The sequence below is a fragment of the Talpa europaea genome (assembly GCF_964194135.1).
Source record: "Talpa europaea genome assembly, chromosome: 10".
In the NCBI taxonomy this organism is placed as follows: domain Eukaryota; kingdom Metazoa; phylum Chordata; class Mammalia; order Eulipotyphla; family Talpidae; genus Talpa; species Talpa europaea.
The window spans coordinates 27,008,814-27,029,218 of NC_140077.1; the positions used below are offsets into that span (position 1 = coordinate 27,008,814).

Below are 20,405 nucleotides of genomic sequence, written 5' to 3' on the forward strand. Positions count from 1 at the left end.
CAAAAATACAGGAAGGTATTAATAAAACAAAGCTGCTATTAACTGGTTGAAGGAAGCAGTCTTTCAATTCACTCGGGCTTTTCTTTGATTCCCAATTAATTTCAAAAGGTTATTTGAACTTGATTAACAAAATGAATTGTTCTAAAGTGTACATGCTGGGCCTCCCAGGTGGCGCAGCGGGTTAAATGCTGCACTGTGATGCTGTCTGCAGCCTTGCAGTGCAGGTTTGATTCCTGGCAGGCCGAGGGGATAGCCATATGGTGCAGCAGACCTTAACTGTCTCACCTGCTGCTCCCCTCAGCAGTGTCTTCGGTCCGTCTGCCTGTTCTGCTCCCTATGCTCTCTGGTGAATTCTCTCACCCTCCAGCACCTCTGACCTATACCCCAGTTCTTGTATAAATCAATCAATCTTAAAAAAAAAAAGTGTACATGCTTAGGCACACCTTAAATATCCCTTTGAGGGACATCTGGCATCTTAAAACTAAACAGCTCAAGAATCTTTAGAAAATATTTTACTCTTAAATACTCGGCAAATTTTACTAAGATTTGCTAAGGTAGTACTTCATGGACTTTATAATGGGGGTTGCAATATACAATTACCAATGTTTAAGGATGACAGGCAACAGTCAGTTATGCAATCAAAATTTTAATAACAAAGATACTATTTTTAACATGGTCAAATGTACTTGGCTAAGTCCAGATTTTAAAAAACAAAAGTATCTAGCCCAACAGTACAACGATAACAGCTTTGTACAGAACATTCCATAGATTGACAGAAAATACATTTGAGCACAAAAATAAAAAATATTTAAAGAGACTCTAAGCAGCATTTTATTTCTGCAAAACAGACATATATCTTGTACTGATTAAATATCTACAAGTGCTTTTCCTTTACAAAAATACATATATTCTTAATAGACTAAGTCATTAACAATGACCTGGTAATTCTTTCACTTCAATTTGAATGATTTATAAGCTAAATCTTACAACCACAAAAAGGTTTTTATTCGTATTAAGATGTTACCACTTTTGACAAAAAAAGCTTAAAATATTTTATATTTCAAAGGAAAATTAGCAACATAACTGTACAATAGATTCTATGATGGTGTTACTTCACATGAGGGCTACTCTATTAAAAGCTGACGCTTGCTGTTGTGGTGCCAGATGCAGGAACGCAGCATGACCGGTGCTCCCACAAGCTCATGTCATGGACCACAGCTTCATAAGGACACTTGGGCCCCCATCCCATTCTAAAATATACAGTGAAAGAAAACCGACCCCAAATAACATTAAGCTGAACTCAGGACATTTTTATTGTGTAGAACTCCTGCTCCAGTGAACTGATGTGACGTCTATGGATAAATTATCTGTTTACGATCTCTACATTGCCCAGAAATATTTAATCTTCATTGTACTAGATTAGTTTTCTTACTCCATGCAGCTCTGAAAAATGGAAGAAAATGCAACCCAGGATTTAACATACATCTGTTTTCACTTGATTCGAGATTTAAAGATAGTTAAAATTAAAGGCATTTCTGAAAAATGTCTCCTTTGAGCCCTAGGAAAAGGGGCATAACAAGTATACAGATACATTTTAATGAGCATTTCAAATAAGTAAAGTATATCTAAGTTTAACTTCATAACTGTCTGAGAAGGGAGTGCTCCAGTGTTTACATTCTATTTGGAAATGCAGGGACAGCAAGTGAACACACTATTTCTGAAGACTACATACCTCACACTAGGAAGAGAGTAACTTTTAAATCATTGGGGAAGATGCCACCATTTTAAGAAAAAGAAAACTATGAAAACCCTGTGATGTCTATTTAAGTATTTAAGGAATTTTCAGTCTGCTTTTCCATCAAAATACTACTGAACTAGGTACATCAAGTAAATCAAGAAAGAATTACTTTGTGCTTTGAAAGGTTTCGAAGTCTCTAGTACAATGTACATGTTTCGATTCTTTTGCAAACCAGCACTAACAGCTATGCTGTGGTCTGTACTGTGGGGATGTACATCTATAACAGCCTTTCACATTTCTGTATTTCTCATCCAGGAAATTAAAGTTATGGCAGTCTCACTCATTTTGGCAAATGCTACAACCAACAAAACTTCTCATGATAAACCAGAATATGTAGCAGAGTGTGAGTCATTTTTATTCTATTTGAGGAGGTTTACCTGGTGGCCTAACTGACTTTATTGCCTTAACGGTGGTCCACAGCATGAGCTCCCAAGGAGAATGGGCTAAGGAGAGTGTTTAACTCTGTGTATGTGCTCTTGATCTGCAACCATTTTGCCAAGTTTGGCTGTATGGCTAAATTCTAATGATAAAGTAATTGCTGAGAAGTAAGAGAAGAGTTACCTTTTAAGAAAAAAAATAATAGGCTCTAGAAAATTTTGCTTTGGAATATAGAAATAGCACTTATATAAGTCCAACAGAATGTACTATTTTCTGTACAAGTAAGCACATCACTTTTATCAAAGTCTGTCTTCAATACAACTTCTCATAGTACTAAGAACCCAGAAACTAAATGTAATTTTAGATTTTACTGCCTCCATGGAATAAAATATTTTTCATATTAAAATTTAAAATGTCAATTTCACCTTCAAAGTATGTATTTCTCCCATTTTCATCCAGTCTGTTTGTTGTGTTTCTTTTTTTCACCTTTGAAGACTTCCTAAGATCTGTCAGAGGGTGCTTAAAAACAACGAGTTGCCTTTAAAAGGAAGTATACTTTGAGTATAGCAAGAAAAACCTGCATTTGATTGATCTCACTATGAAAATTTAGTTGAAAGCCTTTCTTTGGTGATATCTTAGCAGTTAATCAAGGTTATTGCCAAACTATAAAATTAAATTTTAATCTGAAAGTTTCCAACCTCCAAACTATTAAAACTGTCTCTCCAACATGATTATTAATAGTAAAATGTCTTTGGTGGTATCTACTTTCTTAGTGATCACTATAATTGACTAGTGAGTACTTAGATATGCAGCCATTCAAAAGAGAAAGGAACAGAGAAGTCAAAATTCATGCAGTAAATCTAAAACAGAAATGCACTTTAGCAATGAGGCACTTTCTCTGAAATATTTTAATAAAGCTAAAAAGTTCGCAAGATTTAACTCACTTTTTCTTCCCTTAAAGAATCATTTAGATTACATTTGAGTATATAATATAGTTTAGCAAATGCATTACTTTTATAAAGTGTGGCATATTAGTATAGGACAGATTTTCAATGAATAAAGAAATATACTTTTTTAAAGGGAAAGACATTACCCAAGGTAACTGCACCGCAGACTGCATGATCTAATATTACCTCATTAACAAGTGTTTCAGTTTATTTTTTCACACTTCTTACACACGTTTTGTTAATCTAGAGAAAAGGCCATATTCTGATTTTCCTATTAGCTGATGATGATTGATTACGTCAATTAAAGTAGTGGCTGTAACCACATGCCTTCTTTATAGCCACAGTTTCTTGACCTTTTTACATCTATGATATCTAAGGCAGAGAAAACATTACAGAATCTTTTATGGAAGTAAAGTTCTTTCCATTTATTGCTTAAGAAACAACAGATTAAAGAGAACTTAATTTAGTTTTATTCTCTGATTTGCAGATTCAGATGACTATTCCTATAAGCTTATATAAAGTCTGTTTCATTAGCACCCTAAATTTATAAAGCTAACCACAACAGTTCCTGAATTTCTTCTATACCTGGTTTCCTGCTAAATCTGCAACCTGACTTAGAAGATAACTATGGATTTAGTGTGTTACTAGACATGGATATAAGTCCCAACTCCCATACTTAGAAAGTTATGTTGAAGATACCCAAGGAGGTCAGTTTAAGAGGTCTATGGTTCTAACAATAATACCTGCCTTACTACCATTACATAATGTGTACCTTTTCATAAATGACAGTCAATGCCCTTCTTTAAGGTTTTCACATATTTTGGCACATATTCCATTATTTTTCAACAAAACATTAATGCATTAACATTAAATAAAGGAGTTTTATATATAACTATTTTCAATTCTATAACTGCTTTCTATATACTTCCTTGAAGGTAGTGAAATTACATATGATGAAGGTAACATGAATTTTGCAGAGATGTTGTATATAAAACTTGTGGAAGGCTGTAAGTTTTGGCCACGGGCCCAAACAGGTCTCAGTTGTGGTTTTTAAAATGCATTCTCACTTCATTTTGAGTTAAATTAACTATAATAAAACTAACTCTCATATATGAAAATCATTGACTTAGATGTGAAAAATTTATAATGAATTTAAATGTTAGGAAAATTTTCAGGGCACTAGATTTCACAGCAGAGCAAAACTTCTGTAGCTAGAGAATAAATTAGTTTTTGGTTGAGTACAAACGTCTGTTCCAACCATTTAAAGAGTTAAAAAGTCTGCCTTTTAAGTTCTGCATGTGAGCCTTTCTAAAAATAAACACAATTTAACAAAATAAAATTAATAAAGTATTGCCATAACCTTTTTCACAAAAGCCAGAACAAAAAACAACAAAAGATTTTAATACAGACTTTTGACTTGAAACAAAGATATATGGAAAAGATAATTATGAAGTTTCAGCCTTTTGTGAAATGCATCAAGGTTTAGTTGTATTTTGTGTTTTTTAGAGTTGTACTATGCTTTATTTCTAAGCATCTTGGGCTTCAGAAGGCATTAATTTGTGATACATTTTACTGGAAAATGTAGCACATCTACCTTATACAGTACAAAAACTGTGTAACACACAGTTTGTGCTCACATCTGATTTCTAAAATAAGTATTTTTCCTAACTTTTGAGATTTTTTCCCTAAATCTGAGAGGTTAACTTGTTTTGAAGCAATTAGTAAAACTTAATTTCCAAAGAAGTTTTTTGAAACCAACTGTAAAATGTAAAAAGTTTAAAATCAAGTTCTTCATTTACGATAACAAGGCTTTCTTGGACTTGCAGACTAATCTCAAAATGAATGGAAGACTTAACAAAATTTAAAATCAAGGATATTATCACAGCTCTGATCTTATTGAACTTGTGTATAAAACAGTAATCCCATTGTGTCCTGATTACGACAGCAGCTAAAATATCCTTAAACCATTACTCTTGGTTAGCATATTTATCTACTACAATGCATTTATTCTATTTTATGAATATGGTTTGGAAATGTGATAAGTTCTTAATCTACAGTTGCTTTGAGACTTCTGAAATCCATAAAATAGCTAATGCTATCTGTTCTAAAAATCCTAATATTTAAAATCATCAAAATCCTCTGCATGCCACAATGACACACACCTAAGGCCAACTTAAAAAGAGAATGTACTCAATTAAACAAGAGCAACAATATAAACGATGCACGTAAAATGGACTATACAATGTTTCATGAAGCAGCACCTGCTTGTCATAAGGCATTATGAAAAATTAACCTTACACACATTAATTTTGTTAGAAGTAAATGTGATCAGCTGCCAACATTTCAAATGCTTGTTAATCTAATTTCAGTTCTCTAAGAAGTCATACATTTTCAATCTAGAGGGCTACTATGCCTTCCTTGTGCAAATGGTAGACTACACAGACAAATGACTGAAAATGTCTACAATTAAAACATGCATTAATGTTAAAGAATAATGAATTCTTGCCAAAAGGATTTGCACACTCGAGTAAACTATTTTTGTACACAAAAAGCTTACCGAGAACAGGACAGTGGCTCAAAAACCAGTTGTCTAAGTATATTTTCCATACAAAATAATTTCAAGATATAATTATTAGTTTCTTGTACAGTACTCTATTTAAACAAGAATAAAACAGTATGTGAAAACTACAACACCACAAAGATTGAGCCATTTTACTAGTGTAGTCAAACATTAGAAGAATCTTAGAACAAGCAAGCAAAATATTCAGATGGCTGCATCATGGCTGCATACCTAACTGATTGTAACCATGACATACTGTACACTGTGAGACAGCACAAATACCTTATGCAGATGGTTCAGTAGGAGAATGGCACTTGGTTTGCTCTTAATAAAAACAACATAAATGCAACTGACAATTGAGAGACAGATAGTGGCCTTATTTGCATGCTGAAAATCTGATTGTGTCCCTCTAGTCCACACACCATTCGTTCACTGTGCAATCTGTCGATGAGTAAACAAATAGGGCAGGATTCATCTCGGTGGGATCTAGGCCCTTTGGTCTAACCGAAATCAATTCTTGGTCGATACTGCAATACCATGGGGTAGGACTAAAAATAAAAAGAGATGATGAATAAGACTGTTTATATAGACATTTTTAAAAATCATTTTAAGAAATGCAGCATTGTAGTTTACAGTATATTATGGCAGTAGTGATTATGACAGTTAAGATGCCATCACCGTTAAAACTCTATTTTTTAAAATTGGCCCTTTTCTATTATCAGTCAAGTTTCCCACAGTAGGCAACAAAGGTGAAATTTAGAGCCCCACAAATGTTGTATGACTTGTGTTAATGTAACACTTAGGGAGAGGCAGGGTCTGTGGAGGACTGGAAGCTATAGCACCTGCTTAAAGCCATTCAGTCATTAACTATGACACTAGGGCAGTTTTTACAAATCACATTTTTAAGGTTGACACGTTTTAGCATTTAAAGTTTATTTTAAAGATCCTGTAAAAATGTTGAAAAACAAGGCTAATTGCTACATGAACATTTAAGTTATTGCCTCCTTTCAATAGTTACTATTAAATATTTGAATTTGAATATGACATAAATGAGAGGTTCACATTGTCCTTGATGTTACTCTGATCACGTAGAAAGTTGTTATATATCAATATACAATACTAGAGAGGGATTTTCCTGCGTAAAATAGGCATACGCCACACTATTTCTATGTCTATTTTACCTTCTAGTTTATCATATTGTATATATAAGCCCAAACATCACAAATTCAGAAGGGATCCGCAGATGTGTTTTCCTTTCTTAAAGCTGCAGATTTCTCCTTTTTTAAAATGAAAATTTGAGAGGATGCTTCTATGAAACCAAACAAAGGCTGAGTTGGCCACTGCCTGTTTCCCTTTCATCTTAGAGTAGGAGAATGCTAAGATCCAGCGAAGAGAACTTGTTTTCTTACATATAGGTGAAAGGGAATGTACCTGAGATTCTAGAATCCTGAAAAATGACTGTTTCAGCACTTATTAGAGCTACTCAGTGTTGGAGTCTGGGGATGGGACTGGAGGGCAGGAATGCAAATACCTTGGTCTTGCTCTTCCAGGCTGAGGAGGTATGCTGAGGTCATTGCTAGTGCTCAGTGCTGGAGTATAGTGTTTCTTAGGGTTTCCATGGCCTAAATCTATTTTGGTTTAAATTTTGTTAACTTGCTTTTATTTTATTTTATTATTTTTTTTTTTAATAGAGGCATGCTTTATTTATTTGTTTGCTTGTTTGTTTGTTTGTTTGTTTTTACATGCACTGGGTACAGTCAGAAGCGCGGGAGGGTGAGAGAATTCACCAGAGCCAGAGCGGGGAGCAGAGCAGGCAGAAGGTCCGAAGTACACTGCTGAGGGGAGCAGCGGGCGGCAGGAGAGGTCTGCACGCCATGTGGGACCCTCCTCTGGTGGCCGGGGAGCAGCCAGGGATCGAACCGGCGCCGCAGAGGCCGCGCGCAGCTTCACAACCCAGCGCTCAACCGCTGCGCCACCGGGGAGGCCCCAACTTGCTTTTATTTTAAACTTTACTCTGTTCTGCTATATCACAGTAGCTAGGAGTGAGGCACAGAAATGTGCATTTTATACTCTGCGGATTTTCTGAAGCTCGGATTTTGAGACTGTTACCAAGACATCCTATCCTAACTTTACTTAAACCCATTCTATCACCCAGCCCACGGTGTACCCTTCATTATAATCATCTTTCCAGTTTTACTTTCCATTCTTGACTCTTGAATAAGTATATTTTCTGCAAATAATTGAGTCACTTGTTCTAGAATCCATTCTTAATATACAGAAGACTGCATTACTAATTCCACTAGGATGAAGATAGAGAGGGGAAATAAAATGGTTTGGTTGTCACTGGCTGGAATTTTCTCCATTTTTAGCTAAAAATGGTATTGTTTTACCTTTCAAGTAATGATTTGTTCTATGACAACATATGAAGGTGAATAATTTTATTCAAATATGTTACAATACTGGAAATTGTTAAGATAAACTTTTTTTTTTTAAAGATTTATTTATTTATTTATACAAGCACTGGGTACACAGGCAGAAAGACCAAAGCACACTGCTGAGGGGAGCAGCGGGAGGCAGGAGAGGTCTGCGCGCCATGTGGGACCCTCCTCCGGTGGCCGAGGAGCAGCTGGGGATTGAACTGGCGCTGCGGAGGCTGCCGGCAGCTTCGCAACCCAGCGCTCAACCGCTGTGCCACCGGGGAGGCCCTGTTAAGATTAACTTCTCTTTGTGTTTGCCTTCTGAAGTAAAATGGCATCACATTTACAGAAATAAAATATGGCCTATCACTGCCTCATGTAGTAAGTGAAAGCACTGAGTGTATTTTGTAGAGTTTCTAGTCTTCCATCTCATTACATTAAAACAGAATAGATACTGCCAAAGTATATATTTCAAATGTGATAAATTTTAGAAAATGATAAAAAAAGATTTTGTATCTTGTTTTCTTAAAAAAAATAAATTCTTAATTGTAAAAGTAACTTGGTTTTAATGTAGATTTGGAAATACAAAAAAGCACCAAGGAAAAAAAGGAAAACCATTTAAATTCCACTATCCAAAGATACTAATTTTAGTGTATATCCTTTTTAGTCTTGTTCATCTAAGAATTCTGGCCTATAAGGTTTTTACAAACATTGAGAATGATGTTAGCAGTGAGTGTCTCATATATGGGTTTTATTATATACCATTTCTCTTCAGTTTTCTGAGGGTTCTTATCATAAATGTATGTTGGATCTTACCAAATGTATTCTTGGCATCTATTAATATGATCATCTGGTTTTTCTCTTTTTGTTGATGTGGTGAAATATGATGATTGATTTCCTGATGTTGAACTACCTTGTGTCAAGAAATTCCACAAACTTATTTCTGCATAATTCAATATGGTCCTATGTTGGTTTTTCAAGGCTGCATATAATGCTTTATAAAAATGAACTGTAAGAAATCAAAAAATCTTTTGCTGTACATTTTAGTTTATTTCACATTTTCACTACTATAAATTAATCTTGACCCATTAGTCTATTCTCCACTCTCCATGCTATCACCCAATTCCATGCTACTTCCAATATTGAGTCCTAGAAATGGAAAAACTGACTCAACCAGCATTCAGTTTAAAAAGCTCTCTGATAAGTATTGTCACATTAAGACTTTAAGAAAGTTGTTCTATTTTTACATTTTCAAAAGAAATTGAATGCTTATTCTTCCATAGCCTCATCAATACTGAGTACTACCCTTTCTTGCCTTGCTTCTTAATTTGACGATTTAATAATCATAAAATGGTATTTTATTTCTTGATGTCTAAATTAATTTTTGTCTTATTAGTTTTGTTTCCTCCTTTTTTGACTTGCTTAGTCATATTTATTCATGGAACATTTGGACAGTTGAACTTTGTCTTACAGATTTGAGTTCCTAATGTATTAAGGACATTAAACCTGTCACATATTGCAATATTTTCTTAGTTATGGTATTTTTGCTATATATTTTTCAATATTGTCAACTTAGTTTATTATGTTCCTTTTTTAAGTACAATGAAAAAGGCCAACTCCACTGAGATTAATTAAGTATATTTTCCTCTTGATCCTTGATGGTCATCATTTTTAATATTTACCACTTTAAACCATGAGTAACTCATGTAATATGAGGTATGGATTAAATTCCCCCATCACTGCTGCTAACAGTGTCAGTGTAATTCATTGAAAACAAGCCCTACTATATCACATCCCACCTCTGACATCTACATCTCCAAGTTCAATTATCACCATTACCTCTACCAACCACTTTCTTTGCTCCAGCATCACTGGCCTACTTGCCACCCTCAAACCACCTGACAGGACTGCTCCTTGGGGCTTGTGCACTGTGTGTCCTTAGCCTGGTGTGCCCAACTATATATTCACATGGCTATTTTTCTCACCTATCTTTTTATAAAAAATTTTAACCTCAAAAAAAGTCCTTTTCCAATCTAAAGAAAGTATCCACTTTAACTTTTCTTCTACCATTATAATGTTTACTCATTTATTTTTCATCTGTTACCATAATTAAGGGGAGAATAGTGTTCATTTTCACTTCTGTGTTCCTGGGCCTAAAAATGTGCCCAGTACATGGTTGAGTGCTCAATAAATGTTAAAATTTTTTCCATCCACTAAATTAAAATACTATTTTTTGGATAGACATATATATTAGGGTCTGTTCCTGAGTTATTTTGATTCATATGTCTATGTTCAGGCAAATACTCTCATTTACTATTTCTTGTTCATGAAGAATTTGTTATATATGAGAATGTCTTTGATCTTAGGAAATATTTGCTGAAGCAGTTAGTGGTCAACTGTACTGGTACTTGCAATTTACTTTTAAAAGTTTCCACAAAGAAACAATAGCTATATTTATAAAGACATTAATAAGAGACAGAAAGGGAAGAAAAAGACAGGGAAAGAGGGGGGTATAGAAAAATCTAATAAATACTCCTTGTTATTTCAATTTCTTGGTTGTTTTGAAAAATTTCAAAATAAATTGGTAGGAAAGATTAGCAGTGAATTTCATCAAATACCTTTTCAACATCTATTGATTTCTGATTGTGTGTACAACAAATATTTGTTATATATATTTCCCTTCACCAGTGTAAAGCCAATCTAGCATCTATGATTAAACTAATTTTGGTTTACTCTTGTAGCATATTATTCTAGCATATTTAGTACATTATAATTTTTATATTTATATTCAAAATTATATTTGATACTAGTTTTCTGATTGGAGGTTGTCAGTTTTTGTTGTCATGATTGTTACCTTTATAAAGTGAGTTTGAAGAATTTCATCTTTCTTCATATTTAAACAATTTAGAATGGGAATGGTCTATTCCTTGAATATTTGTGAGAATATGACCATAAAAACTATTTAGGTATCTTTAATTTTTTTTTTAGGTCTTTCATGAATTAGTGATTTGTGATTTGTTTTCTTCTTGGATAAATTTCAGTCCACTGGTATTTTCCTAGAATATTTTCCATTTCAGGAAATTTTTATAAAATTTAATAGTATAAAACTAAACACATGATATTTTCTTTGAAGTTCTCTAGCCTGACTTTTGGCTAAAGGTTCATATCCTATTAGTTACAAGTTTAATTTTCTAACATGTTGAAGAAAAAACTTGGTTGGAGTTTTAAAAATTTGGTCTTATTCCAGTTTTTTGATACTTTATTATCAGACTTTAAGAACATGTTTATTTCTAAGGAACTAGACATCAGTGCCAAGAATGAAAGCAAGATGACATATAGGTATTAGTTAACTGCTGTAGGCAAAGTATCACTATAATTTATCATCCCCAAATCATCTGTGAAGCTAAAAGCAGCTGAAACATCTATATAGTTTGTCTGTGTGGTGTATATGTGTAAGAATTTAACAAATCTTACCATATTAGTTAAATTATTTACCTCTTACCTTTAAATGCATAATGACCGCAGGGAGATTTTCTATTACAGTACTGACAATAAGACTGGGGGAAATTCTAGAAAACTGCTAGTTAGCATTTTTGCTTAGTGATTTAGATGTTCTTTTAGTACTAAACATTTGCCCCAACCCTAAAACTGCAAGATAAGAGACACGTTTGTTATGTAATTTTTCCTTTCTTGACTACAAGGAAATAAGGATAAAGATTAATTTCTGGGGGAAATGAACAATGAAGATTTTTAAGAAATGTTATGACTATATTCCAAAGTCTAAGGCTGAACATGGACCATATCTGTACTCAATAGTAATGCTTATACTAAGTGTCTTCTGTTTTAAAAATTTTTAAATGTGCTTTTATTTTTATTAGATAAGCTTTCCTCAGATCCATGGTTCAAGACTTTTTAGTGCATAATTAATTTAGTTCACTATCATTCCCTTATTAAAAGAGATAAGGAAAGTATTTGAGGGTAGTGCCTAGTAAGCAAGTTCACAATTTAGCTGCTGCTATTATTTAGCTTCATCTAATCATACATTTTATCTTTCATTTTTGGGTGAATGATTCACACATACACACACACAGTATGGAGGGGAGATCCAATATAGGCAGAGGAATTTTCAAGGGCTGAAATTGGCAATTATTAAAAATTTCTGATTTGTAAAATATGACCTTAATATTTATTTTTTTTTAGTTGATAAAACATAGATAATTCACGAGAATGAAAATGATAGGGAACATTGGGGACATAAGTTGAATAAAGTTTTGTTGCTCAAATAAATACTAGTTTTGCCAAGGTACATGTTTTAGGAAGATAAGTCTGGGCATCAGTAGGGTCATATGTACAGTCGTGAGTGCCTCTTACCTGATACAAAGGGCCATCCTGAGAGCAGACTTGCGAAGCTGAGCAGTTCAGACACCGAAACTGCGGAGGAGATGAACTCATCAGATAAGAGGCATCCACAACTGGATACATATTTAAAACTGATTATTTAAAATATTTTAACATCAAACATGATTCAACATGATTAATTTTAAGTAAACACTTTGCAAAATATGGTAATTTTTGAAAAAAAATAGATTTTAATAACTTGGTGACTGGTAAACTTTAGCTTTTAAGAATTTTAGTATCTAAATGAGTTTTGTTAATATTCTGCAGACATTTACCAAAATGGTGGCCTATATTTTCCATTTCCTTTTTAATGTTAATTCCTGAGGAAACCTTCAAACCTTCAGTTCATGAGGGTCACCCCCTTTCTTTCATCTCTTCCTGTGATCAGTTTCCTACAAATCCTTTTCAACTACTCCTGAAAGTAAAAGCATTTAGGGATATCAGCTCTGAGAGGGGCACAGAACATGGTTCAACCTGTAAGATTAACTTTCTATTTTATATCAGATTCTTTATCTCCATATCCAGTTCAACACTACTATACTGTGAGCTCCGTGAAGCTATATTTTATTCATTATTTGTAGTCTTTAATAGCTTAGGCCCAGAACTGGCACACAGCAACCTCTCAATAAATGTTTTATGAGTAAATCAATGGGTGAACATATTTTAAGACTATTGAGTAGATTCACTTACAAACTCACTCACTCTGAACAGTTTAACCACTCATTGAAAATTGTTCCCAAATCTTCGTTTTTCAATATTATGATAAGTGCTTATTATACATAATTTTAATTATAATGGGATTATAAAACAAAATGTATACTTTAAAATTATGCAAGTATGAATTTAACATTGCATGACTTCAAAATGGAAAAGATAAAAATATGTGAGGTGTAAATTCACCAGGAAAAACCTAACGTTCCAAAGTAGCTTTTTAAAAGATATACTTTGAAAGAAGAATAAGCAATTATTGGAAAAAAAAATTTTTAATTTTCCACTTCCCCCAAAACTTCAATTTTTTCCCTGCAAGTTAGTCCTTGCTTTTCTGCACAGCGTTCGTAGACATGCTGTAAGATATGGCCAGAACTGCTATCCTTGACAAGGCCTCCCTTTCTCTGTGAAGAGACCCTAAGCTTGGCCTATCAGACTTTGCCTAATGAAGTGAATCCCAAATAGCACTCAACTAGAGTAAAGAGGTATTTCACTAGGTGTTTCTTTTCCCCCTATTAATCTAGTTGGTATCAGACAAAATAGGTGTTTGCTTTTCCTAAAACTATTTGGTACTGTAAATAAGGCAATTCAAGACAAACATGGTGCATTAACTTTAGGTATATATTGGCAGAGATGAATCCAACCAGGATCATCTGAGAAAGAGGGGGCTGTACTGAGAGTGGGTATTCAACCTACCCAAGAAAAGGTGAGCAGGAAGAACATGAGTCCATGATGAAAGCAGAGGCTGGATAGAAAGAGATATTAACAGTAAGCTCTCTGGGATGAGACTAAGTGTAGGAGGAAAGAATTATAAGAAAAGCTAACATACATAAGCTATTAATAAAAAAACATTGTCAGGTATTCTATTAAGTACTTTGTTATATAATATTAATTTGTATTAAAAGTTTTCAAGATAGGTATCACTAATCAAATTTTAATAAAAAATCTCTCAGCAAAACTAGGGAGCAGGACACAATTGGGAAGTAATAGCTACAACACGTGTAACAGAAGATTAATAGCCAAAATACATAAAAGAGCTCCTAGAAGTCAATTAAAAAAAAGTGTTGCAATGGAAAAAACACACAAGGAAAATAAGTTTTGTAGAAGAAATACAAAATTGACAAATGCAGTGAGGATGTCAGAAAATAGGCACCATTGTACATTACATTACATCATCATAAGTGGCTAAAACCTTTTTAGAGGGCAGTATGTCAGTATTTACCAAAATGAAAAATGTGCATATTTTGCTGTAAATTCATTCCTAGGAATCTAACCAAAGGAGATACTTTACATTTGCAGTAAAAAACATGTACTGAAATATAACTTATATATTACTTGTAATGTCAAAAATTTTGAAAAAATCTGTACGTCCAATAAAGGAGTACATTAAATTATGCTACAGCCACACAAATTGACTGTCAACTTGTTAAAAAGAATTATTTCATCAAAGTTTACTGATTCTTCACAATTATATTACCAAAAGAAAAAACTTGTACAAAACCTTATAATTCCATTTATGTTTCTAAAAAATAAATGCATGGATAGATCCATGTATTAGGCTGGTGATCAGTCTTGATTACTAAGTCCCTTCCAAACTGAGATCTAATTTTATAATTTCCATACCCTCAATTGATAGATGTGAAAACCACAAGGCAAGTGAGTGACTACAGAACATATCACCCAAAATCCTATTACTCAAAGGAATATCCAAAGATTAGATGTACTGGCACCTCCTGGTAGCCAGTTAGAAATATAGGATCCTGGGCCCCACTTCAGACAAAACACAATTTGTATTTACATTCAAGTTTAAGAAGGCTGGTTTTTTTTAGAAGTACACTTTCTCCCACTAATAACTGAAAAGTAAATACCAACCTTGAAATAATAATCCTATCAGTTTAATAATCTGGAGGCAGCAAAATTGTCATGAACTTAAAAATTCTTGAGTTAAACTAAGTTTCACCAGAAATTTAATTCTAAAGATAGAAATTTCCAAAAATGCATCACACTGAAGACAAGGATCCAGAAAGTGCAGACCACGGAAGACAGGGTGAGCCTGAAGCAGAACTGCCCCAGGATAAAGGGAGAGGGGCACAGATGCTGTGTGGTGAGGGACAGATGGCCTTGAGAAATGGAGGCAAATCTATTTCCCTGAGATTCTTCCTAAAAGTCTAGAAATAGTACAAAGTCAAGAGCTGACCTGAACATAGAGAAGCCCAATCTGAAGCAAAAGACCTAGAGGGGCAGAGGTGGCATCCTCTAAAAAGAAGAAAGCCACAGACTACCCAGACATGAAGGGGAGAGTCGAACATAGAAGACAGCCCACACCACCACGATGAAAAATTGCAAAGGTGCCAAATCAACCTAGAAATTTAACCTGTTGCTAATCACAATTCCATCTGAAAAAATGAAACTAGCAAATACAATGTAAAAAAAGGTTTTGACCTAACACTATAAAGTGACCTAATTATTGTATTTGTCTTATAAGACATGTTAGCTTGGATTTTATTCAGATGTATCCCAAACAAAATAGACAACTGAGGGATTTTAGTTAGGGCTGTAAGGTGGTCAGTGTTTATAAAAGCTATATAATACGTGATGCTGGTACAAGAATAAAACTCAGAAGAAAAAAATGTTTAGTAACCTACATATACATATCTGTGTGTATATACTGGTATACATACATATGCATAGATAATAGTGACATATCAAAAGACTGAAGTATGAATTATTCAATAAATTGTGTCCCTGACCAAAAAAAAATCTTTATAAGAAGTTATGGTTTTAGCCTTATTGTAGGTGTGTGTGTAGATAAATCCCAGGTAGATTAAAATATTTAATATACAGAAGTACTAGAAACAAGTGGAAACTATAAGGTGGTCATCTGTTCAGGAAATAAGCTGACCTCTGTCCAAGGCAGAGGTAGTTAAAATGCCTGTAGGTAGAGAGGTTTTCAGACATTCTAGCATCTTATTGGCAATGGAAGGCAGAAAGAGGAAGGGATGTGACTATAACAAATATGCTAGTAGGGGCTTAATCAAGAAATGATTGCTTTGCTGCTAACGTATTCATTTACTCCAACTGTCAAAACTTGTCAGTTACTATTATAATTCATAATTAATTGGAAGATGAGCAAAAATTTAAAATGTGTTTAACAGAAAAATAGAAACTGGGATTCAAATAAATGAAAATGATTTTTTTCATTCAGTTTACTCTTTAAACAAATAGTTCTGTACTAGGCACCGCTTGAGGTGCTAGAAATTTGGCTGTAAATAAAATTCCTGCCATGAGGTTACATTTTAGTTGGGGAACCAACAAACATTTAAGTAAGAGGCTTAGTATGCCAGATGATATAAAAAGTACTATGAAAACAGCGAGGCATGAAAAGGGATGTCAGATTAGAAAAGGGGTTGTAATATTGAAGTCAGAGGCCTCACTGAGGTAACACAAAATTCTTGGAGTGAAAGTGGTCAGTGCTCTAGGAAGCAGAGCAAGCCTGCTGTATCTGAGGAAGCACAGAGGCCAGAGAGCCAGAGGAAGAGAATATACAGATCAGAGTGGTGTCTGGAGAAAATGATGTGGGGGCTGTTCCTATCGGTCCCTGGAAGGACTCTGGATTTTACTAAATGATGTCAGATGGTTGTGGAGATTTCATATCAGAGGAGTGATATGTTCTAAATTGTTTAGAGTCAGTCTGGCTGCTGTGCTGGTGAAGATGGAAGGAGGGTCGGTGGTGATGACAGAGTAGAAGTATGGAATCTGGTAGGAGACTTTTATAGAAATTCCACATGATGGTTATAGTGACTTGGACCAGAGTAGTAGGAATGGAGGTGGTTAAGACATAAATGGATTCGGATATGGAGGGTAAAGGTCACAGAGTTTGCTAACAATGGATGAAGGAAATACTAACCAGGACTGACTTCATGAATTTTTGAGCAATTGAGAAATGAAAACTACTAATTTCATAATTATTGTGGTTGTAAAGGCTGAGGGAGTTAATACGTTCCCCAGAGAACAAAACCCAGGTTGCCATGCCTAAAAAAAGAACTACTACACCAAATTACTTGTTAGTTTTTACTTGAATGAAATATCATAATGTCCTGAACCATTTCTATTAAAGTATGCCTTAAACAGCCAAGGAACATGAAACTGCTCAGAAATGTGTACTCGAACAAAATCGTATTGAAGATGGATTTAATGGATATTTTATTAAACCTTTCTAGGGCATAGTTCTTTCATGCTTTGAGATTAAAATAACTGGCAGTGTGCGTAAACTCTTGTGAAGGACAAGAATGCTAGCTGAGGCCCTGTAGTGGATGAACACTTAGCACTCCTACCTGCAGGCAAATCTATTAATAATGACGATTGCAAGCACTAATGCATACTGAAATACCCAATAAAAGGTTCAAGAAAGCTAACGTTACAGTCAATACAATATTAACATTAGGTGTAATACCAGCACTGGGTAAGAGAATTGACAATCTCTAACCTGTATCTGAAACATTTTGGTTCTGCATATTAAATGAGGCTATGTACAACCATCAAAAAACCCCAGAAAACCAAACCAACCCTATAAAATGTCATAGAAATCCAAGTAGTAATTTACCAAATACAAAGACAATTAGATTTATATATATATTAGATACATAGTTTATGTATTTTAAAATGAGCCCAGAGAGGTTTAATGAGTTCTTCAAGGGCATGCAACTGATTCGTGACTATTACAAAAACATCTTTTTTCTTCCTTACAAGGAAGGCTTTACCTAAGAGGAACTCAAATAGAAAAAAATAAGTGTGACTTAAGTTAGGTACTTCAATTATTATCATATGAAGACATTTCTTCTAAAAAAGCCAAATAACCTACCCAAGGAGTAGCACAAAAATGTTTTTTTTAGGTTTGTTTCATAATTCCACAGATTTTACATTCAGTATGCTTGTGAATCACTGTAACATGGCAACCCTGAGTATACATTCTGTATTACTTATCCTTATGTGGTTGTATCTCTTAATTGTGTTATTTTTTATAAGAAAATGTAATAAAATAACTTGAGTTTAAATGTATAACACTGTACCATAAACATGACAGACTATTAATGTCTGAAAAGGATGTTGGAGGTCATTTATTGCAACCTTCTAGTCAGCCTTAATGTTCATTTAGTCATGTAATCAGTCTATAATTTCTGGTAACATTGCTACTATACCCTTATTGCTATTTATCAGCCTTGTAATGCCCTAGCCCTTCCAATTTCCCTAATATCATGTTACTTATAACTTAGATTCTATTTCTCTTTGATCCTACTTGAAGATGTAGTTTAAAATATAAAATTCTCCTTTTGTGTTTTTGAACTTTGTTAGTTTTTTCCCATTTAATCATTTTTCCCATATTTCCTATGGGTTAAGGCATAATTATTATGGCATCAGAAACCACTGCAAACTCACTTACCCTTCTATGCAACTTTATACTCTCAATTTAAAGACAGTACCTGAAAAAAAGATCTAGATTCTATTCTATCACCACTACCACATCAAAAATATCTTTTAACCACTAGGTGTATTAGTGAAAGCAGAACTTAGTCTTCCCCACCCCTACTCCATATACTTCAAAGTTTCAATAATTTTATTGGGCTTTATAAAACCATGTAAGTGCTGTCTTCTCTGTCTTGAGATTAGTAGAGTTTTGACATGTTAGATCAGGTCTCAAACTCACCTTAAATATAACAAAACCACATTTAACACAGACCTTTGTGTTATATTGGGACCAGCTGTCATGGAGTAGTTGAGAGAAACAGTATGACGAACCAGTTTCTTGTCTTCCCCAAGCTAGTTTCTTTTGTTGTTGTGTTTCTAAGTAATATTGTTAAGTTTGAATAGCAATGTTATATAACTAAATATACACATAAGTAAATATAAAAACAATTTACATTTTCGCCTCTTAGCCGCCATCTTGTCATGTAGATGAATTCCATAGTATGATCCTTTCCCATAATTTCACCATTGCACAGCACATCCAACTTTAAAAAGAATAGTTATAGATCCATTAACATAAGTGTTTACACATTTTTTTTTTCAAACGTCAAAAAAAGATTCAAGTAATTAAAAAGTAGAAGTATTATTCATTATTTAGAAAAAATGCTGACATCTTTTTATTAAAAACACTGGTCCATCTCATGGGTATCAATAATCAGAAGGAAGCACTGTTCATCTTGTCCCACACACCTGTATCTCAAGTTCATACACAAAATCTTTCTGTGTAACTTTTGAGGTTTTAGTATACTTCGGACACGGCCTCCTGCTAACTGGGAATAAACTATAGAAAGCTGATAAGCCCATCAAAGCACCTTAAAAATCCTTTTACCTCTCTAAGATTTAGGCATATTCTCCCCATTTTTCATTTTTTTAAAAGAGGATGAGAAAGACAGGTATTAGATCTTATTTGAATGTTTAGTAGAATTCACCAGTGAAGCCATCTGGTCTTAGACTTTTTTTCTGTACCTGACCAAGATTTAAAGGAATTATTTTCCTCTCATTAGTTTATATTTGATAGGGTAAATTAATGAATGTGGATACAGGACTTACAGGGTATTTTTTTGACAATTTCCAGTAACTACCAATAGCCAAGTTTACAGAACAGTTAGGACCATGCCATAGGCCTATGTTTACTACAAATACTGTATTCATAGAACCATTTTTTCATCTTGCATGAAACTTCAAGGATTGTACTTACCAATGCTTGTTTTTGCTCTAAAGTTTTAGTAACCAACAACTCCCCTGCTCCTTGCTCAAATCCATAAGACCACAAGAACTGTGGATATGACTTACTAATTTAACAAGGCATACTTAAATAAATGTTTATCATAGATCCCTATAAATAAAACATTTTGGTTTTCTAGCTATTAAAAGTGAACTTACTGAAATGTGTAGAAGGGGGAAGACTGGTAAAGTTGTTACAAAATCTTTAGCTGTCAGGTATTTCATGAAATCATTCCCTTTTAAATTGGGTAGCAAACTAAGGGGAAACAGTACATACACCTAAAAATCATATGAAAAGTCCTTTGCACTGGATAGATAAGGAACTGTGAGTGGGCTGAGCCTCTTCCCATTCTGTATTTTTTTTCTATAGAGAAGTATATGACAGCAGTACAGACCTTATGTGAGTAATGGTTCTCTCAGCTATAACAACTTCCTAAAAACTTGAAAATGTA

General features: G+C 34.0%; 1 protein-coding gene across 2 annotated transcripts in view; it reads right to left on the reverse strand.

The window, feature by feature from the left end:
- Positions 1-6,183: 6,183 nt before the first annotated feature.
- The window catches only part of PCGF5 (polycomb group ring finger 5), a gene marked incomplete at both ends in the record, with an annotated part of 40,247 nt that continues 26,025 nt past the window's right edge, over positions 6,184-20,405 (reverse strand). The window contains 3 exons of one of the 2 annotated variants that reach the window (XM_084246268.1): positions 6,184-6,231; positions 12,472-12,531; positions 19,125-19,214. In XM_084246268.1, coding sequence (XP_084102394.1) covers positions 6,184-6,231; positions 12,472-12,531; positions 19,125-19,214 — 198 coding nt within the window. The remainder of the gene's footprint in view (positions 6,232-12,471; positions 12,532-19,124; positions 19,215-20,405) is intronic. The other variant, XM_084246269.1, reaches the window with a different exon arrangement.